Below are 22,272 nucleotides of genomic sequence, written 5' to 3' on the forward strand. Positions count from 1 at the left end.
TGCGCTGGCTAACACGTGTAGTCCCACCATTGGACGATCCGAGTGCGCCTACATCACAACCCAATAAACATTTTGGAGCATTAAGTCTACTCTGATCTAATTCAATATATCTTATTGGTGCGTTCAGTCCAAATTGATTTTGTTTTGTAGAGGTCCAACTTAAAACCGGCTCATTCATATATACCTCTAATTGTCGGATTCACCGAGGCTGAGATTTGAGGGATGGAATGGTGAAGCGTGAAGTCGTGAGGAATACACGGGAAAAGTTCGTGTCCTTAGCATTGCTCAATCCGTACCATCGTAGAGTTATCGGTACGGTTTCCTTTTCTGGATACGGGTCTACTAAATCAACGGCCTTGATTTTTTCTTTCTTTTTCCTTTTAAATGAATCTTGAATCAAACAACCAGAGGCCTCCATTGGATTACTGGGGACAGGATCCATTGTCTCTGAATTTCAAGAGATAATGACCGATTCATACGCTCTTAATTGGGCGATTAATGTATAATGTAACCGCTAATCCAACTGTCCGGGGGACAAAGCTCCCGGATAATCTGGTCACAAACAAACGATGTCCGAAGCCATTTTCGTAAATTTTTTCCACCAATGAGGGTAATTTCGTAACATCATCTCCTTTGAAAACACCGACATAGCATGTCTTTTAACCGTTAGATGTCGCATGATAAGCAATCGACGGTTGTCAATCAAAGTTTGACTGGCGTACGGTCCAACATGGAATGATTGGATTTGAGGAGATTTTGACTGCAAGCAGAAAAAAAGGAAAAAATCTGAAAGCGAAAGATTGGTTGTGGCTTTGTGAGTTATGGGGTGAGAGGAGAAGGTAGAAGAGGGCTGGGGGAATTGTTTCTTTTTCCTTCTCTTTCTCCTTTTGTTTTGAGAATTCCTTTTCTCTCCTCTTCTTGTTTCTCTGCAAAACAGAGAGGAGAGAGAGAGAGGAGAGAAGGAAGAGGCTCCCTTTTGGGTGTTGGTTTAGTTTTTTTTAATTTGATCTTTGGAGCTGCGAGGGAGCAGGGCAGAGGCGGATTGGAGGAGGAAGAAGAAGAGAAAAAGCAGAAAAGTAAGGGTTTTTGTTGGGATAGCCATGCATGTCATGCGTCGTCTCAAGAGCATTGCTTCTGGTCGTTCCTCCATTTCCGATCCTGTAAGTCCTTTTCGGTTCATGATTCGTCTTTTTATTGTTTTTTTTTTTCTTGTTTCTTTTCTCGGTACATTTTGCCCTTTTTTTCTTAATCCATATTTCTAAGCTTTTTTATGTGAAAAATTTGTTGAAAGTACCGATTTTTTTGGTTATCGATCAGGGTTTGGAATGACATTCGATTGGTGTTGGCCTTGGTGTTAATAATGTTGCTGCTTTCCAGTTTATGGGGTATTCCAGGTTGTAATGATCATCTCTGAGTCTGCATTTATTGATTATTTTAGAGATGATTTGAATATTTATTTTTATTTAGTTCCGTTATTTTCTGTTTTTCTAGGAAGGGCCTATGACTGGTGATCTTTTCCTTTTTTGGGGTGTTAGATTTTTTGCTCTTTATTTCTTGTCGGGTTATTCGGTATGTGGGATTTCTCTAGCTCTCTGGATGAGCTTATGTCTTGCATTGCTTTTTTATAACCAGATGGGGGTTTGTTTATTAACTGGAATGTGGTTGATTACATGCGTAAGCTGGACTCGAACACGTAACCTCATGGCTACCACGGGATGCTATAGGGAAACCCTTCTGGTCTTTTTTTTTTTTTTTATTTTCTACAGAGATATCAAATTTATTTTATACCGTAAACCATATGTAAAAGTATCCTAACTGTATCTATATAGGCCAGCTGGTTATTTAAAATTTTAGGAATTTATTCCTAAAAGTAGTTGTTCTATAAAAATCTTTTTAAATTATTTAAACTTTAAAGGCTGATATCCTTAAGTTGCCAAAGAGTAGGCGGACGGTCTTAAACCATGCACGGCATTACTCTCATTTGAACAAAAAAAGTGTATTGTCTTTCCCTCAAGCATTTAGATGTTTATTACTATTTTCTATTTTCTTGTTCTGATTTGATGGGCTGCATAGGCTCTATTTCCATCCCATGTTCATAGGAAATAAATTTGCCTTTTGAATTGGAGTGCTGCTCCATAAGAATAAGTAATATGAAAACCTGTAACTTGGGGAAACTGCATATTGTGTAATAGAAAATAATAACCAAAACCTATTGAGAAAGATTATGAAGAGGAAGTGGAAGGCACGAAATGCATGGAATTGGAAAATAAAACTGACTTGGAGATGGTCGTCAACAAAGAGGTGGAGGTAAGTAAAATTTTGGGTTTATTTTTCTTAGGTGGTGAGGAATTTGCAAGGAATGCCTTTAAGGAAGTGGAGGAAGATGGAGTTGTATTGAGGAATTGAAAGGATTTTCCATCTTCCGAGGCTTGTGGTTCTGCACTTCTACCTGTGAAATGGAGAATGGAGAGGGTGTGACAGCAGACAAGTATTTGAGAAGAACACAGTTATAGGGTTGGAAAGGATTAATGATAACGGGGGGAGGGGGGAGGAGGGGAACAATAATATGACTTCCTAATGTGGTGAGGAGATTTAGCACCAGAATAAAAACCAAAATGTGACAGTTTCTAAGATTTTTGCTAGACTAAGGGGAGACCTTTTTGGAGTTGGTGTAAATAAAGGGGCAAGGAAGACAAGGAAAACTACAAAGAGGAAAAAAGAAGTTCTGGTTCCTACTGGTGAAGGTTTTGAAGGAAGGGTGTGAGCTCTGCTGATGGGAAGGGTTTTGGGTTGGGTGTTTTGGTTTGATTTTTGAAAAGAGGGGAGATAAGCTATAGATAGGGTTTCTGGCTTTGAATTTGGGTCTGTTTTTGGCAGGTTTTTGAGTTTAGTGTTTGTTGTTTTGTTTGAGGGTTTGTCTGGAAGTTGGGGTGGATTGGTTTTTCTTTGGTTTTTCGGGTGATGCCTTGTCACCTGCTGTATTATCTGCTGGTTGTTTTCTAATAAATTTTCTTCTTTATTTATCTTAAAAAAAGGTCTTACACAATTAGGATACATGATACCAGGTGCTTTCTACACACTCCCTTTCGACCACCCAATGAAACATGGGCATGCCGGCGATAGAAATTAAATATTAGTTCAAGTATGTTTGAATTTATTTCCACCACTGATATGTATGTTTCATTGGGAGATCATGAGGGAGCATTGTAACATATCTATGCAGCATCATGGGGCTTGCATCATCTGTGCTCTTGCTTTCTACTGCTTGAGGCTTAAGTGCAGTGGTTTTGCAATGTGGATTGTGGAGAAAATGCAAAACCACTTTTCATCAAATTTCTTCTTTCTTTTGGGAAATTGAAACATATCCATATAGAATCTGCACAATTACAGGGCTGGGTTAGTTGATCAAGCTCTGGATGTCTTCCTGGTCATCCAAAAGCTACTTGGCATTTGATGTAGGAAATGGGATATTAACGAAACCATTCTGATAAGGAGTTGTTTATTTAAATTCGTTTGACCTTTTTGCCAAGAAATGAAGAGTTTGATTCATTGCATGGTGGTTTTGTAATGCTGTGCTGAGAACAACACAGAAAACTCCCTTCATGGTTTTGTCTCTTCTTTTCTTTGGAATTTTGTTAACTAGAAGAGATAAGAATTGCATATCTTTTAAGTAAAAAAACTCCCAAGAGTCTGAGTAGTTTTTTCAAGCTCCAAGTTCCAAAAGCTTCCCATATGGCAATCATTCCTTTGAGATATTTTTTGTGAGATTTTTCCAATATAGCAGGTTCACTTTAAATGTTTGTGTCAACCATTGCAAAAATGGATAATCTTGGTCGGAATGTTAAATAATTCTTAATTTATCAAATATCCTTACCCGTTTAAGCAAGCAGTGCATCGTATTAATAGATAATTCCTAAAATGAGCTTGTGTTGCCTCTGATGCAACTTGTTTATACCTTCTACCTGTTTCCTATCTGTATTATGCCAGTTATTGTATTAAGTAATGAACCATTCTATAATACAATAAAACATGCAATAAAAAGTTCTAACATCACATTATTAATTTTTTGACTCACTTTTATGCATTGGTCAACATACCAAGTGTCAGTATGTGCATTGACATGTATGCTATCTAGCTCACAAGGTCAACTTTCAAAAGCAGATCAAGTTCCAGATTGGTTTGCTAAGAGAGGATTGTGGTGTAATTGTTGGGTTGCATATGCCACGCCTTGAGTTTGGTTTCCATCCTTGTGTATGATGAATTGTTCCTTGATTTCTTCACGCTTAATCCTGGTTTGTGAAATACCTGATTTGTCTTTCTACACTATTTGGAATCAACATTAAGTCAAATTAGTTTGTTGCATCTATATCCTTTCAGACAATTTTGGTGATTGCATCTTAACCCCTTTAATTAATTATCTTTACATGACTATTGATCAAAAAATTATCTTTACATGACAATCTTCAAATGCACTTTATCTTAGGGTGGGGATTCTGGATCAAAAAGGGCAAAGGTTGATCAGGAAACAGAACAGAATGTTACTGGGGAGACTCAGTCGGTGGAGAAAACAACTGTAGGCCTGGAACAACACATAGCTTCTGCTTCACTGGAAGCTGATGCAAGCACATCCACAATTTCTTCCAACTCTAAAACTGAAAAGTCTGGTTTTGATCAGCTTCCAAAGGAAATGCATGAAATGAAAATCAGAGATGATAAAACAGAAAGCCATGATGATAAGGTAATACCTATAATCTGTTTATATGTTCTATTTATAAAGATACGTTGAAGCCAGAAGATGCCTTTGCAATTCTCCTTTATTGTGAAGAATTTGTTCTAATTGTATTATTGGATTTTGAAGGATATGGAGGCAGCTGTCATAAATGGCAACGGGACAGAGACAGGTCAAATTATTTCAACTACGATAGGTGGTAAAAATGGTCAGCCAAAACAGGTAATGCTTATCACACTTCTGATTTGTTCATGTTTTGGAAATTATAATCATATTGCAAATTGTAAAGGTTGAATCAAATTAAATTGCGAATCGTATTTTATATTGTAAGATTGTTTCTTGTTTAGAAGTAAAATAATCATACAGCTCTCATTAACTGTATTTGTTTTTATTACTACGAAGTTTACTAGTTGTACACTATAAGTATAAGATGATATAATGAAGTTTGACTTTAAATTCAATTGAATCACATAAAGTGGCAGCAATATAGTTTTATTCTACCAAATTTTTAGAAATGTTGACTTTGTCAAACCTACCTCAAATTTATTGTTTGAATCTTATTTTAATCTAAAACAGCTCTAAAGGATATCTGAGTTTTTTTTCTAACTTTTTGTCTGTCTTATTTTCTTGCTTTTCTAATTCTAGTAAGCAAGTCAAATGGTTGCAATGGACAATTGGAACATTTGTCCAATGATCTAGTGACAAAAAAGGGTTCAGTGTCAGGTCCAGTTCTGACAACACTGTTTATTAACAAACATATGATGGAAATGTTCTTAAAGAAGTCTTTAAATTAAATAGGTTTTAACAACCCAAGTTAGTCTTCTCCCAGCATGGGACATTGTAACACAAAAGCCCTTGAAAAATTAGGGGAAAAGCTAAATGCCAAAGTGCAGAACTAAATCCCAGTCAATTAATTTGAATCACATGAATGACGTAGATCATAAAATTCATGAATCTAATTGTATTTTTTTTCAAGAAAGTCTTCAGTTATAAGATTTAATTCAAAGCCCTTTGGATTTTCCTTTTTTATTGGTAATTAAAAGGCCACTACCAATGTTTTTTTTTTTTTGATGAATGATTATAAATTTATTAATTCAGAAGCAGATTTAGAGTGAGTTCATACAACATTCCAGGGAGAGGCGCGAGCTGCAGCCCCTCCTTGAATCTTACAAGTAAATTAGGAAAGAAAAGCAAGAATCACAACTGAGCCCAAAACAATTCTTCCCTATTTACCCCTTGTTTGGCTAACACATCTGACAAAGTATTTGCTGATCTCCCCACCCACTGTACAGTGACCAACATATTCCTTGTCAACCAACTAAATTTCTTCATTTCATTCTTGTAACGCCACATAGCCTCTTCAGGGTTTTTCAACCAACCCACCACCACTTTGGAATCCCCCACGATTGTTAGGTGTCGCACCCCCATCTGGTTTGCAAATTGCACCCCTTGTATAGCAGCTAATAGTTCTGCCTTGTTGGAGTCCCCAATTCCTAAGGGACCTTAGAAGAGCAACAAATTCTCTCCCTTCTCATTTCTCAAAGCACCCCCTATTCCAGATAATCCTAGATTACCCATGCTACTTCCATCAAAGTTCAACTTCAGTGAGCCTTCGGATGGAGGAGACCAACTTGTAATTGATTTGTCCTTTAAGGACGAACACCTCGCTACTGCTGACCAATTTTTCCAAAGGTCATTAAAGGAGAATTGATGAAAGATTTCCAAGGTCTTCAGCCAAGGTATTGCCCTATTCAACACACAGTCTTTCAATTCTTGACAGTTCCTTTCCTTTTCTTGAAAAATTCTAGCATTCCTTTCTTCCCAAAGAGTCCAAATCAAGGCAGCACGAGCACATCTCCACATAATTCTCCTTATTTTTGTAGGCCAATAAAGGGTAGAATGGTTGAAGAGCATGTGTACTTCTGTTGGTAGACTCCAACTACTCCTAAACAACGAAAGTAGCCAAGCCCAATTAGGAGAAGTACAGAGGAAAGGTCTTCTTTTTTGTAGGTTATCTAGAGTGTTTACTTTCCCATGCAATACTTCCCAACAAAATGCCATAGTTTTTAAGGGAACTGGCCTGCACCAAATTTCTTTTGATGGAAATGGTTGGTGAGTAGAAAATTGAGAGATGGACTTGAAGAAAGAAGCACAAGTGAATGTTCCATTGGGTCTAGGAGTCCATACCCTCTTATCTGGCTTGGAGGGATCCAAACAAACCTAATTAAGACAACCAAGCAAAACAGAAAGAGATTCAATTTCATCATCCCTAAGTCCTCTACGAAACCCAAAATCCCAAGTAGGATCTAAGGGTGTTCCCAAAGGTGAGACAAATTTTGAGACCACCTCTTTTTTGTACAAAGAAACAGAAAATAGCAAAGGCAACAGATCCTTTAAACGTGTGTCTCCTACTCAAATATCCTCCAAAAAATAAACAACGTTGCCAGACCAAACTTCATACCTAATAAAATTGAGGAATTGAGGAAGGGTGTTGTGAATGGCCTTCCAAGGTGCTGTTAGGTTAGCTTGCCTTGATACACCAGCATCCCATCCATTCTCTGACCTTCCATGAATGCTTCCCACCACCTCATGCCACAATCTCTCTCTTTCCAATGGCTATCGCCACAACCATTTCCCTAACAAAGCTTGATTTTTTCCAGTTACCCTTCCAAGTCTCAAACCCTCATCTTCTTTACTTCTACATACAATTTCCCAATTAACCAAGTGATATTTTTTTTTGTCTTGGCTCTCAAAAAATCTCTCATCAACTTCTCCAGTTTCCTAGCTTCCCTAACTGGTATCCTAAATACAAACAAAAAATAGGTAGGTAAGTTAGCCAAGGTAGCTCTTATTAGGATAATTCTCCCTCCTAAAGAGACATAATTCCTCTTCCATGAGGCTAATCTCTTCTCAAACTTTTCTATCATTGGGGTCCAAAATCTACTCTCCCTAGGATTTGCCCCTAAAGGAAGCCCTAAGTATGACATAGGCCAAGCAGAGGTGGAACACTCAAGACACTCTGCAATAGCCTCGACCTCCTCCACCTCCAAATTTATACCCGCTATGCAACTCTTTTCCAAATTTATTCTCAAATTAGAAATACTTTCAAATCCTTTGATTAGCTCCTTTAGGTTTGCTACCTTTTCGCTAAAACCTCCTTCACAAAGTATCATTAGGTCATTTGCAAACTGAAGGTGGGTGATGGAGACTTGGTTTCTCCCTATTCTCCAATCTCTAATGGCATCTTCACTGTCAGCCTTAGTAATGATCCTACTAATCACATCAGCTACTAAGGTATAAAGGAAGGGGGAGAGCGGATCCCCTTGCCTGACACCCCTGCAAGCTGGAAAAAAGTCCCTCACCATACCATTTACCAGAATAGAGTAGTCACAAGTACTAATACACCCAAAAATCCAACTACACCACTTGTCCCCAAATCCACAGTTTTGCATAACCTCTAATACCAAATCATAGGCCTTTTTAAGATCCAATTTACAAATGAAACCTCTCTTCCTAGACCTTTTCATTTCCTCCTCACACTCATTCACAATTAAGATCTGATCTGTTATTTTTTGCCCTTGAATGAAAGCCCCCCTGGGTTTCACTAATGATAGAGGGGAGAACTGTTTTGATCCTCAATGAGAGCACTTTAGCTAGAATTTTATAGATGCTTGTCACCAGACTAATAGGCTTATAATCTTTTGGGTGGTTGGCATCATTCTTCTTAGGTATCAAGGCCAAAAAGGTGGCGTTGATTCCAGGGCTTATAGACTTCAACTAGAGACAAGTGGTTAAAGGAGGTGTGATTATTTGCAAATTCCTTAAAGGCTTCAACTAAATCCTCTTTCAACACCTCCCAATAGTCTTGATAAAAACCCATTGTAATGTTAGTCCTAGCTAAAATGTGCAAGGAAAGAAAGGGTAGGTAGATCAACTGATGTCAGGGGGTAGGTCAGGTAACAATCAGTCTCAAGAAATTTTTAACTTGGATGGGGAGAGGGTTCAGATATTTGCTGGGCCAGGTGACCATATATGCGAAACAATGTCGGGTTTTGAGGTTGGGAGAAAGTGGTTAAAGGAGGCAGTCTCATTCCTAATAACCGGTTCGTCTGGTCCATGGCGCACATGGTTGAAGTTTAATTAATCATGTGAACCAGTTGAGAGACATTATAGTTGAAGTTTCGTCGTCTTCGTCGTCCCCAATTTACATCCATGATTTGAAAAACCTCGAAGCTGATAGAGCAAAAGGGTTTGCAAGTTTTGCGGATTGAGAAGGGGAGAAGGTGGAGGGTTTTGAGATTGAGGGAAAGGTTCATCAAGTGATGACTAGGCGTCACTGGAGACGGAGGTACAAAGGGAGGTAAACAAGAAAACCATTGGTGCTGGTGCTGAAGTGGAAGTGAAGCCTCTGGAGAAATTGAAGAGGGTTCACACAAGGTTTCAACTGGGATGGATCAGCCTACTACATCAGACAAGGGGGATTTGGTGATTCTTGAAGAATCTGTTAGTGGTAAAGGCGTTGGTAATGTTTTGTCAACAAGTGAAAAAGATAACCAAGGCAACAAGGAAAATATTTAATTTTTTCAGTTGGAAAAGCAGGGAGAGGAGCTTGAAGATTTTGAAAGTGAGAAGTTAGGGGTAGAAGAAAAGAACTTTGCAGGTTCTTGTTTAAAGACTTTTAAAAGGAAAAGTAATTATAGAACTTTTCCAGCTTTAAAGGGTAAGAATACATCAGCAGAAGAGGAGGATTAGAGGAAGAGAATGATGGAGATTCAAGCAACAAGGAGGTTGCCTCACAATGAAGCCCATGCAATTGAAAAATCAGTTGCTTTAACAGTTGGAAGAGGTTGTGAATACAGAAGCAAAGCTTAGGGTTTAATTGTTCTTGGGGTGAGGAGTGTGTCAGGAAGTTGTTTTAATAGTTGGTAGAGAAATATCCTATGCCATTTAAGGAAAATGATGTAGGCCCTGAAGAAAATTACACAATTTCATAAGTCTTTAGCAATTAGCAGATTTAGAAGGAAGAGGAAGCACTGAGGTTTTGGACTCAATTGTCTTTACTAGGTTGAAAAGGGGCCTATTTGGATTGGGCCAAACAAGAAATCATTGAAGCCTAGGAGGACTGTAAAGAAGTAAAAAGTTCCTTGTCTGGATTTTTTGGTGGCTGGTGGTTCGCCTGGTTCATTTGTGCATTTTAGTTCTGTGGATTCCTGATTGTTCTATAATTTGTATTAGGTGGTATTTTGGAGTTTGCTCTCTTGAGATTTACCTGCTAAGGGTCACCTTGTTCCTTCATCTTGAAAAAACAGTTTGAATGATCCTAAATGCTATTTATTCATTATCCATGTAATGCTAATGCTAAGATAAGGAATAAATAAAAACTTTGCTGTACTGGGGGTTGATTCCCAAAGATTAGATATTATAAAAAGAAATGAATGGGGTGGGTAATAGGGGCTAGGCCAACATCAGATGTTCTTGGCACAAAACTGTTTGTACACCATTCTTTTATTTGCATATATGTTTAAATGCTAAAGTATTATATTGAGATGTGGAGCAAAAAATCAGTTTGTACATCATTCTTTGTTCATATTAAAAATTAACCATTACTTGTTCAAAATTTACATATGTAATTTCATATCTTCTTTGGATACAATTTATTATGCCCATTTTTTTTGTAGTCTTTTGGACAGAAGTTTCCAATATTATCAATTACTGAGTAGATTGTTTGGCAGAAGTTTCCGATATTATCATATCTTCTTTGGATACAATACTTTGTCAGATGTGTTAGGTAAGCAAGGGGTAAATAGGGAAGAATTGTTTTGGGCTCAGTTGTGATTCTTGCTTTTCTTTCCTAGTTTACTTGTAAGATTCAAGGAGGGGCTGCAGCTCTCACCTCTCCTTGGGATGTTGTATGAACTCACTCTAAATCTGCTTCTGAATTAATAAATTTATTATCATTCATAAAAAAAAAAAAAAGATGTTTGGCTTTGCTTTGGCATACTTCCATCTTAGTAATGGTGGCGCGAATGAGTTGAGTACTTTAGATCATTTTTTTGCCATACTTGCATCTTCTACATTATTCTTTTATGCATCTTTGTTGAGTTGAGATATGCCTTCCATACAAGACTTAAAGAGCAAGGTTTACTAACAAGTAGATTAAAAATGATTAATAAACATTAGAAATATAAACCAAGTACCATCTTTTATATATAATGACAAAAAGGCATTTTTTATGCAAACTGTAGATGCAATATGCAAATAAATTCCGAGGAAAGACAGCCTCAACAAATGAAGTTTGGAAGCAGTTTGCTCTTAAAGGAAATAGACCAGCACATGATCACCACCTTTCTGCACATGTTCTAGAAACAGAAAACATGCAGTTAAGAACAATTTGTTTATAAAAAAAAAAGGCAGAAAACATGCAGTTAAGAACAGAGTGTGTTTGTGTCTCTCCCCGCCGCCGCCCCCCCCCCCCCCCCAAACTTTTTGTTAAAATTATCATTTACATAGATAGTAAGTGGAATCTGGGTTAAAAAATGTAGTAAATTGGGCCCCCCCCCCCCCCCCCCCCCCAAAAAAAAAAAAAAGAACTGAACTGTTAAGGATCACTCTTCTGCTCTTCTCCAACTTCCTGTCTATTATCCAAAAGAAAATTCATGGCTCTGTCACTATGTGTTTGTGAGAAAGAGAGAGAGACAGAGAGAGAGAGAGGGTATTCATTTATGCTGTTCATGACCATGCAGAATATGCTTATCCTTGCATATATCCTAGTTGATTAATTGGGCAGAAAAATTACTATAACTGTTTGGGGTCTAGAAAAAGTTGATGAAACTGATTTTTTTTTTATTTAATGGATAATAGACAATCTCATACATGGCAGAGCGTGTGGTTGGCACTGGTTCATTCGGTGTTGTCTTTCAGGTATAGAGTATCAACCTTAACGTGTTAGTGGACTTTGTTTGATACATGTTGCATATATCTTGGTATTGTTGTTACATTTGGAAATTTGTTCATTTCAGGCCAAGTGTGTGGAAACAGGGGAAGCAGTTGCCATCAAGAAGGTTCTTCAGGATAAGAGATATAAGAACAGAGAATTGCAAATTATGCGGTTATTTGACCATCCTAATGTAATTCAACTAAAACACTGTTTCTTTTCAACTACGGACAAAGATGAGCTGTACCTAAACCTTGTACTGGAGTATGTCTCTGAGACTGTTTACCGAATTACAAGGCACTATACCAAGATGAATCAACATATGCCGTTGATCTATGTGGAACTTTATACTTACCAGGTGGGCTGTGTTAGCATGCATTAATTTGTACATATTCATAGGCTGTGAGACTTTTCTGCTAAACATACAGGTTAACCTGTTTGTGTATCTTTCTTTGGAAGGTTCTGCTTTTTCTGAGCTATTTTTTTGGTCATTCTTGTAGATCTGTCGTGCACTTAACTACATACACAGTGTCATTGGTGTTTGTCATCGTGATATTAAGCCTCAGAATTTGTTGGTAAGAAAGTATTGAATATTACCTCTATGGCTTTCATGAGAGTAAATGATTGTGTAACAATTTGAATGAATTGTTTAAATGTGGAGCTTCCCTATATAATTGTAGATCTGTTACCGAAATAGTGCTTAGTTTGGATATTTTCACACCTAGCGGTCCTAGCCATTTCTACATCATTCTATTTTTTTCCATGAACTATTCCTTTTGATGGGTGGCATAAAGTAAAATCTGGGCATTACGCAATAGGTTATGGTCAACTGCACATTCTCTTGTCCTGCTTTCTTAGAGTGAGGAAAATATAACACTTAACTGGGTCTTACCGACCTGGATGTGATTGGTTTTCTTAGAGTGAGGAACATTATGACCTTATGCTATTCAAATCTTTATCTATCTTCAACTAAACCTGGTGTAGTTGTAAACAAATAATTGAAGAAACTTATATATTGACAGAGGACATGGAGTTTGTCCTTATTAAATAGCATTTGATATGTATAAATTTTGATGAGAGGAAAGTTTGCTTCCTTACACAGAAGTGTAACTCGCTTGTTTTATTAATTGTTAGATGAATTAAGCATCAAAATTTGATCTTCATGCTACTATAAACATATTCACATTTATATGTTGTTCTATGTCTTTGTCTTGTGGTACCTATAGATTTCTTCACATCAGACTCTTGTTGTTGACAAGAAACCCTTGTCAAGACATGTCTGAAACATGGTTGGACAGAAGTATAGTTTTAGAACCTATTGATACTGGCAAGTTTTGGTAACTGGTGTTTATCGAACTCATATGATTTTGATTAGAATTCATACCATAATTTCCAATTTATCTAAGTCAAGGTGCTGTAATATTTTTTAAATTTTATTTTCTGAGATTAATAATAAAATAGACATTATTATACTAAATTGTTCATTTTATGGGTTGATATACTAGTTTCTTGTCATTATTTTCTAGTTTTTTGTCTTTAATGACCACACATTTTAGTTTATATTTATTTGATAAGATTATTCATAACTACAAATGCAAGATGGTTTCTGGTTGCTATGGAACCTAGGGATTTGTCCTAGGATTTAGGGTTTTATTTAAAAACCCATTGCCTTGCCCCCCCCCCCCCCCGGTACTTGCCTCTGCATCTTGAAAACTATGCTGTCAATTATCATTGTTCCTATTTTTTAAACCCCTGCTGGTGCTTGTATTGGCTTCAGAAACAATGTAACTATTACGCACTTGTATTTATAGCTGAAACTCTGAACTTTTGAAATTCCATTGAAATGCTGCTACCAAAATAAATTGGAAGTTCCAATGGATTTAATATTACGTAAATATATAAAATGAAAATAGGTATAGTGCCAGCTTATTGTATCAGATGTTTGAATTGATGCTTACATCTTGGATTTCGATAAAAGAATGTTTTATGTATATATACCTTAGCTGATAAGGTGCACCCATTTCTCCATTGTTTGATGTTACTTAAATTTTATGTTGTTCAAATGATCATCACCATCCAAGCCTTATCCCACCTACATGGGGTTGGCTACCAGTCCTGTTTTGCCATTCCATTCTGTTTAATTGCATCACTATTGTTCAAATGCATCTGATAATTTTTCTTTATTCTTCGTTCAATTAATTGAAGAAAATGATATTCTGAAATGAAATGTGATACTGGTACATCAAATTTTGAGGCTGAAGTAAAACTTTTATCTGTCTATTGTTGCACTTGTGATTGATGCTGAGAGCACAAGGATAATTTTAAAAGGTAGTATCAGTGTATTTTTATTAGCATAAAGAAATTAAGTTGAATATTTATGCATATTGTAGGTCAATCCCCATACCCATCAGTTAAAGCTTTGTGATTTTGGAAGTGCAAAAAAGTTGGTAAGTCTGTTTTGTAATTTTCCTAGCATTACAATATAGTTTTATCATCAAATGTTTGACATTTAGTTTGTTTAATTGCAGGTGCCAGGTGAACCAAATATATCATACATTTGTTCTCGTTATTATAGGGCTCCGGAACTGATCTTTGGAGCTACTGAGTACACAACAGCTATCGATATCTGGTCTGTTGGTTGTGTCATGGCTGAGCTCCTTCTGGGACAGGTGGGTCTGCATTTGTAATTTATTCCAAATAATGGTTTTGACTAAGATTGAGTCGTGAACCACTTAACATAGCTTCAATTTGAGTCCTTCCAAGGTGAAGCACAGTGTTACCTCAACCTAGTATACTCTTTCTAAATGTATTTTTCTCAACTAGTTCAGTCATCATCATTATCAACATCCAAACCTTATCCAAAGTTCCAAACTATATGGGGTTGGCTATATGAATCCTGTTTCACCATTCTGTTCTTTGTGCTATTGTTTTAGTAGAGTTGCTGTACCTCATACTTTATCCACTGTAGCCTCTTATCATTACCTCCAGGGTTAGTTTTTATGATGATTTTTTATGATCAGTTATTTAAGGCGCGCCTAGGCGCTCAGGCGAGGTGCATTTTGGGGTAGGCTCCTCGCCCGGGTCCTAGGCGCAGCCCATTCAAAAGGTGCACACCTGGTGTGCCTTGCGCCTTAGCCTAGGCATGCGCCTTTTGAAAATTTGCTGCTTTTTCCCTTTTTTGAGTCTGGCCGCTGGGCCGGGGGCTCCGCCCTTGGACTCCCGTGCCACACCCCTCGAGGCCAGCCCAAACAAGTCCATGTGAAGGTCTCAAATTCTTAGATTTCACACAAAAATAATAATTTTATAGTTTAAATTGCTTTTAAGAAGATATTTTATTAAGATGAATGAATGGACAACATTACCAAATAGGGGGTTGTCTGTTCATTCATCTTAATAAAATATCTTCTTAAAAGCAATTTAAACTATAAAATTATTATTTTTTGTGTGAAATCTAAGAATTTAAGACCCTAACATGGACTTGTTTGGGCTTGCCTTGAGGGGCGTGGCACAAAGGCGGCTCGTAGAATTAGGAATGTAATATATCACATTAGCTACTTGATGCAATTGAGAAAAAAAAAGAGATTGTGGGTTTTATATACTTGAAAATGTTTTATACGTTTGATTTCATTTTTAAGTTCTCATTTGAATATGCTTTACATATTATATTTATGTATTTTATTTTAGATAATAGGTTTTTTAAAACATTTTTTTAAACTTAAGTTAATATTTTTTATTAATATTATATTTTATAATTTTTTCGAATATTTTGCATTTTTTTAAATTGTGCGCCTTGCCTCAAAAAGGTTTGCGCCTCAGGCGCAAAATGGCCCTTGCGCCTTGTGCTTTGAAAACACTGGTCCTGGTAATAAACGGCATATTTATGATCCTCAATTTCTCATAACTTACATTTGTGGGTGGTACATCATTTTCAGCCCTTATTTCCTGGGGAAAGCGGTGTTGATCAGCTTGTGGAGATCATTAAGGTTTGATATCATTTGATTTATTTCACATATTTTTTTTCCGTCTTGAAAATTGTATGTCTATTGAAGCAAAGTGTTAATGTACTAGGTTCTAGGGACGCCAACAAGAGAGGAGATTAAGTGCATGAATCCAAATTACACAGAGTTCAAGTTTCCTCAAATCAAAGCTCACCCATGGCACAAGGTTGGTGAACAATTCATTGGGAGTGATAAGAGTACTGATCAATGATTGATGACAGTTATTAGGGCATTTTTCCCATTTTGCAAGATAAAGAAAATTTATCCTTTCTCTGTATACAATTGAATTGCTTGATGGGTTTATCCAAATACATTTACCTTTGGGTAAAACAATTAACTGTCATATGGGCAACTAGTATTAAACTGGCTAAGGAAGGATTGTGGACTTTGGATGTATGCTAATGAGAGGAGAGGTTAAGTGGTTAACTAGGGGCTTGGAAATTCAATTTCAATGGGTAAAGAGAACTGCTGATGCCTTTGCAGATAACTTGGCAAGGCAGGGGGTGGGAAGGAGTCAATTATTTTGGGCTACTCTTTAATTATCTCTTCGGGTTCTCTCAGGGGGAGATAAGTCATTTTATCTCCCCTGGAGTTCTGTATGTAATCCTGTTTATTTTATTAATATAAGTTTCTGTTATTGATAAAAAAAAAACTGTTATAGGATGTCATTTGGTCTATACCTGAATATTGATATGTTAATTCCATGTTCTGTTGGGAATTCTCCTAACACCAACCTTTAAAATTTGCAGGTCTTTCACAAGCGAATGCCTCCTGAAGCAGTAGATCTTGTGTCACGGCTGCTCCAGTACTCACCAAATTTGCGTTGCACTGCTGTAAGGATTTTAAGCTCCATCAGATTAAATTCATATCTTGCATATTTATTGTTTTTTGATGGGCCAATTTATTCTTTCTCAGTTATGATTTTTCCTTGGCAAGTTACTGTCTTCTGCATAGCTTCATGTTTGATGGGTTTTTATGGTTTGTTCTTTCTACATTCATCAGAAAGGCGCCTTAGGCTCAGAATTTCCCCCAAAGGCATAAGATTTGATGTGGGGATAAATGTTTTTTTTTTGTGTAATTACAAATTACCACCCTGTACTTTGGGGGTAGTGACACTTGGCCCCCCTGAACTTTCATTTGTGACAATGCCCTTTTGAGTTTCATATATTTCAAAGGAGGTAATTTCAAAATGATGGAATTGAGTATGGCAAAGCTGATCTCATCTTCATCGACAATGTGTTGATGACTAAACTGATCTGTGCTTTGCTCATTTGATTGTGACAAAGAAGAAAGAAACATATATAAAGAGTTCACTTCATACATGTAAGAGAAAGGCAAATGGTTCAACAAATTAAGTAAAGGGGTAGTTTAGGGATTTAAAAGGTACACCTAGCGCACACTGGCGAGGCACATTTAGGGTATGTGACTTGCCCAAGTCCTAGGTGCACCCCTTTCAAAAGGCACACACTTGGTCTGAGGACCCCCAGTTTGTTAATGTTGTTCAGTCATTCATTCTAATAAAATATCTTCTTAAAAGGCAATCAAAGTTATAAAATCATTATTTTTATGTGAGAAGTAAGAATTTAAGACCCTAACATGGACTTGTTCGGGCTTGCTTCGAGGGGCATGGTACAAAGGCGACTCATAGAATCAAGAATGCAATATGTTTTACATCACATTAGCTACTTGAAGTACTGCAGTTGAGGAAAAAAGAGATTGTGGGTTTTACATGCTTGAAAATTCTTTATATGTTTGCTCTCATTTTTAAAATTTCATTTGAATATGCTTTACATGTTATGTTTATGTATTTTAATTTTAGATAATAGGTTTTTCAAAACATTTATTTTAAAATTTCAGTTTATATTTTTTATTAACATTATGTCTAATATTTTTTTATTATTTTTAGCATTTTTTTTGTATTTTTGCGCCTTGCTTCAAAAAGGCACACGCCTCGCCTTGCGCCTCAGGTGCAAATTGGCCCTTGCGCTTTTAAAACACTGAATTAGAATGATGGTTACAACAGAAAATGGATTTGACAATATTAACCAACACTGAGAATATTAAAGCTATGGCTTTCATTACCTGATCTGAGTAATTACAGTAAACACCAAATTAGTTAGTTTCAGAAATTTAATAGAGAAGATGCTCACTTATGACAATGTATCCAATGTTTTAAAAAATCATGAGTGCTATGATTCCACATCTAAAACGGCTTTTTGTGTAATTTTGTACATTTAAGGCTTTGTTTCTGTAGCATTTTTATAGTTATTAAATAGTTTATAAGAATATGATGAGTCTTGTGAAGTTCCTTGTACTCTCTTCTTGTTTATGTATTCATTTGTTCATTTATATGCTCTTTCTATAGAAATATGCACTCTTCATCGTCTTTCTAAGCTTTTAGTACTCTATTTCCATGTTTTTCTTTGAAGTGGTAATTCATGAGCCTTAAGCCACGTGCCTCAAGGCTTACGTTTTGCCTTGCGCCTCTATTTTTAAACATTGGATGGATCCAAGTTGACAATCTTGTGGTTTTTTCACGTGTTTTTCCTTTCTTGCCCATCCTCTTCTAAGGAAGTTGTGAGCAATGTTGGGGAGTCTTGCCTTGTTGAACTTTAAAAAAGAAAATAAAAGAAAAGATGTTGGGATACTTGTAAAGAAGTATTCACTATTAAACGACAGGATATCTTGTCAACTGTAATTGTCTACCTAAAGAAGATGGCATTGGTAAATTTGAATGCTTTTCTTTACTAGTTGGAAAGCATAAATATAATATTATAAATATTACTTGAAAAAGAAGGCTTAGCCAATGTTGATCCCAGTTATCTGGAGTCTTGGAAGGGGTATACTGCTGACTAGATACCTATGCTTTGTTGTTAAAATTATAATGTATTTATAATGTTCATTTTTTTGTTAAATTTTAATATTCATTGATGTAAGAAAGGGCCAAAAAAAGAGATAATAAAATGCCAAGTGTCTCAAGAACCTATTGGTTTCAGAATCCACTTATGTTCATCAGGCATTGGATTACAAATGGGAAAACTCTACACTTTCCTTTGCTTCCTGAACTTTCCTGTCTGAACGTGACAGGGCTTCCATGGACTACTCAATGAAAACATGTCCATTGAATCATTTCTTATTTACCAAAGCTTTTGAAAACCCCAATAAGGTGGATATAGGTATTATTATCATTTTTTCTATGATTTTGACACAAACATACAAGTATTACACTAGCGCACGCGCAAGAAAACCTAAAAAATGGAGATTAATAAAATGACAAATAGATAAAATGAATGATACAAGTTCCAAGTACAGAAGAAAAAGAAAATTTTGTAAATCTCCCTGGTTATGCATGAACAACAAACAGACCAGATGGGGAAATATGCAAATTTGATACAATACACTATTCCCGTACTACCTAGCTAAAATGATAAATCGCTTATCCTAACCAGAGTCACCAGTAGCCCTGCTAATGCTAAAAATGCACCCAAGAATATAAAAAGGAACTGCAATACATTAATTACTCAATGAATGCCCTTGAATCATTGCACATTTACTTAAGCTATTGTAAACCCGAATAAGGTGGATATAAGTATGATATCCTTTTTTTTATGATATTGAATCTTTGATATCAAGTATAATATTTGGAAGCTTATATCAATTCTGATTACTGATACCATTAGTTTGTCCTGGGCTCCTGCAGTTGGAGGCCTGTGCACACCCTTTCTTTGACGAGTTAAGAGACCCAAACACGCGTTTGCCTAATGGGCGTCCCCTTCCGCCATTGCTCGACTTCACACCTCAAGGTAAAATTATCAATTCTTCCATCCTGTAGTTTATCATTGTTTCTCCCAGTAATCATGCCAATCTTGATCTTAATTCTTTTTTCACGGGAAACCTTTGAAACAGAGCTTGCTGGTGCATCTCCTGAATTGCTTCAGCGTCTCATCCCTGAGCATGTGAAGAAATAAATAATGATCTGGCGACATCATCTTTGGCAGTAGTTAATACATTTGGTCTCTGATGCAACATGGCTTGTATTGGCCTGATTGCTTGCCCTGATACCGAGCATAGAACATTACCAGCCTCTGGCTTTAGAAATCAAAACGGCAAAGCAAGGCTGAGGTACAAGGAAGATTTATGGGCAATGGAGGATGGTCCATTTCGTACGGTGGACAGTTTCCATTTACAGGGAGGCGACGGCAGATGAACGACATTCTACGGTACAGAGTTTGGTTTTAGCCTCTTGAGGATGGCAAGAATCAGACATTATATATATAGCCATGTATTTATTTATCTTATATATCCCGACTAAGATTAATACCCATCTCATATGGCATCTTATTCAATCAAAAAAGAAAACCCTAGTAATCCTGTAGCTATAAATTTAAGATTAATACCCCTCTCTGGAGTATTTCTAGAAACAACTAGAGCTAAACCTCTGCCCACGGAAAATATGGAAAACATTATTTGTAGTTGAATGCAGTGAGCTACCACGGTGTTGTGTTTTCATGAAATGTAGTACGAATCCACGGTAGAAGAGTTTCTCCATTGTAGACTAAATGGGTGGGTTAAACCACATCACACCCCTAGTGCGTTCTACAAGTTGTGCAGTTTAGTCTAAAATTGTGTTTTGATTCTATATATTTCACATATGATGGTTGAGACCAAGGTTACAAAGAATCAACACATATCGGCTGATACAGGTTGATACATATCGTGTCTGGGGCACTCCGATATGCCTCTACAGAGGGTGTATCGATACTGTCCTATGCCCCTATTATGAGACTATTGTGTTATTAAGGAAAATAAATAATTTTAAAAGAATATATAATTTAATTATGACTAATACAAGATAATATTAATCATCTTGAGTATAAATAATTAATAAAAATTAGTAGATGAATTTATAGGAATTAATAATAATTATAAAACATTAAAGGTCTTAATTTTGAAGTAATATAAAATTATATAATTTAAATAAAAATTTAATAAGATAAATAATAACAAATAATAAGATTAAGTAATAAAAAAATCAAGGGTGAATTAATAAAAACTAGTAATTGGCATTCGTATTGAGCATGGGCATGTAATAGAAAATAATTACTTAACTTTATTAATTTTTATAATGATGAAAACTAGATTATCACTCTAAAAAAAAAGACATTAGGTCTCATTAGGGACCACGCAACCCCTATTTTTGTCACTTCTCTCTCATCATCGTCTTCAACCGGATTCCTCATTATGACATGAGTCCTATACAACCCTTTAACATAGGTGCTAACAAGGTTTTAAATATCGATATGCCCGATGCACCAATAGGGGTGTATCGAGTAGTATTGGTACTTTTTCTTCTACATTTTTTTTAAACTGGTTCAGGGGGTTGTTTTAAGGCTCTTCCACCCCTTGAACTGGTCAAAGCCCTGATACACCCTCTATAGGGGTGTATCGAGGTGCTCCCAATACGATACAGGTCAATATGTGTCGATACTTTGAACCTTGGGTGCTAAGATGGACACATCCCATGATCACCCCTATCATTCCCTTACCTATTACTCCTGGGGTTCTAAATGGATCAGCCTCATATTAGATTTATCAATATCCAAGTATAATCCAAATAGCAAAAAGGGGAATCCAAATCCATTGAATCCGATTAAATTTTGATTGAATTTGAAAATCCCACCCAAGGTTCAAAGTATTGACACGTATCGACTCGTATTGGTTGATACGTATCATATTGGGAGCACCTTGATACGCTCCTACGGAGGGTGTATCGGGACTCTGACCGGTTCAGGGGGTGGAGCCTTAAACTGGCCCCCCTGAACCAGTTTTAAAAAAATAAAAAAAGTAAAAAAAGTATCAATATTGTCCGATACACCCCTATCGGCATATCGGGCGTAGCGATATTTAGAACCTTGATCCCACCTAGTTTGGATTCAAAATCCTATTGAAAGTCCTAATTACACCCAACCCAACCCAATTCCATAAAAAAAAAATTGTCTTTTCTTTCTTTATAATTATAATGACAATAGTAATACATAGGGGAGGTTTAAGAAAAATATGTTAAAAAAAACTTCTAAAATAATAATAATTAGGTTATGTCTCCATCCCGTAAAAAATTATCTATTACATTTTGAAAAAAATAGGAAAGAGAGGCAAGTAAAAAGGAGATATGTAATAATTAAAATATGAAAAAATATATAAAAATTAAATTAAAATATGAAAAAGAAAGAAACAAGTAAAAGGGGAAATATGTAAAAACTGAGATGAACGAAAAATACAAATGCAAAGCTGGGATGAATGAAAAGTGAAAAACATGAAAAATGAAGCTACAACATCATAGCTTCGTTTTTTCATGCATGGAAAATGATAAATATATAAAAACTGGGATGAATGCAAAGCAACGAAGAAACTTTGAAAAATGAAAAGTGAAAAATATGAAAAATGAAACGACAACATCATAGCTTCATTTCTTCATGTATGGAAGATGAAAAATATGTAAAAACTGAGACCAATGCAAATCAACGATGAAGCTTTATTAATCAAAATGTAAAATAATATTAAAAACAAGGGATTTTTGGAATGCACTCCCCATCAGAAATCCTTTTTGCAGC

At 36.2% G+C, this 22,272-nt stretch overlaps 1 protein-coding gene across 2 annotated transcripts; it reads left to right on the forward strand.

Moving 5' to 3' along the window:
* Positions 1 to 529: 529 nt before the first annotated feature.
* Positions 530 to 20,175, forward strand: LOC148848008 (shaggy-related protein kinase theta). Of its 2 annotated transcripts, none has more exons than XM_088951611.1 (13): positions 530 to 1,160; positions 4,484 to 4,738; positions 4,859 to 4,951; positions 11,591 to 11,650; positions 11,749 to 12,021; positions 12,164 to 12,238; positions 14,054 to 14,110; positions 14,192 to 14,332; positions 15,596 to 15,646; positions 15,732 to 15,827; positions 16,411 to 16,494; positions 19,362 to 19,464; positions 19,568 to 20,175. In XM_088951611.1, exons 1-13 carry the CDS (start codon positions 1,101 to 1,103, stop codon positions 19,627 to 19,629), a joined length of 1,410 nt encoding a protein of 469 aa, XP_088807737.1. In that variant the 5' UTR covers positions 530 to 1,100; the 3' UTR covers positions 19,630 to 20,175. The 2 variants fall into 2 exon arrangements, with proteins under 2 accessions (XP_088807737.1, XP_088807738.1); XM_088951612.1 differs by lacking the exon at positions 530 to 1,160 and adding an exon at positions 1,318 to 1,394.
* Positions 20,176 to 22,272: the final 2,097 nt, after the last annotated feature.

Source organism: Nelumbo lutea, chromosome 6 (assembly GCF_056320005.1).
Source record: "Nelumbo lutea isolate HS-2025 chromosome 6, American lotus-T2T, whole genome shotgun sequence".
NCBI lineage: Eukaryota > Viridiplantae > Streptophyta > Magnoliopsida > Proteales > Nelumbonaceae > Nelumbo > Nelumbo lutea.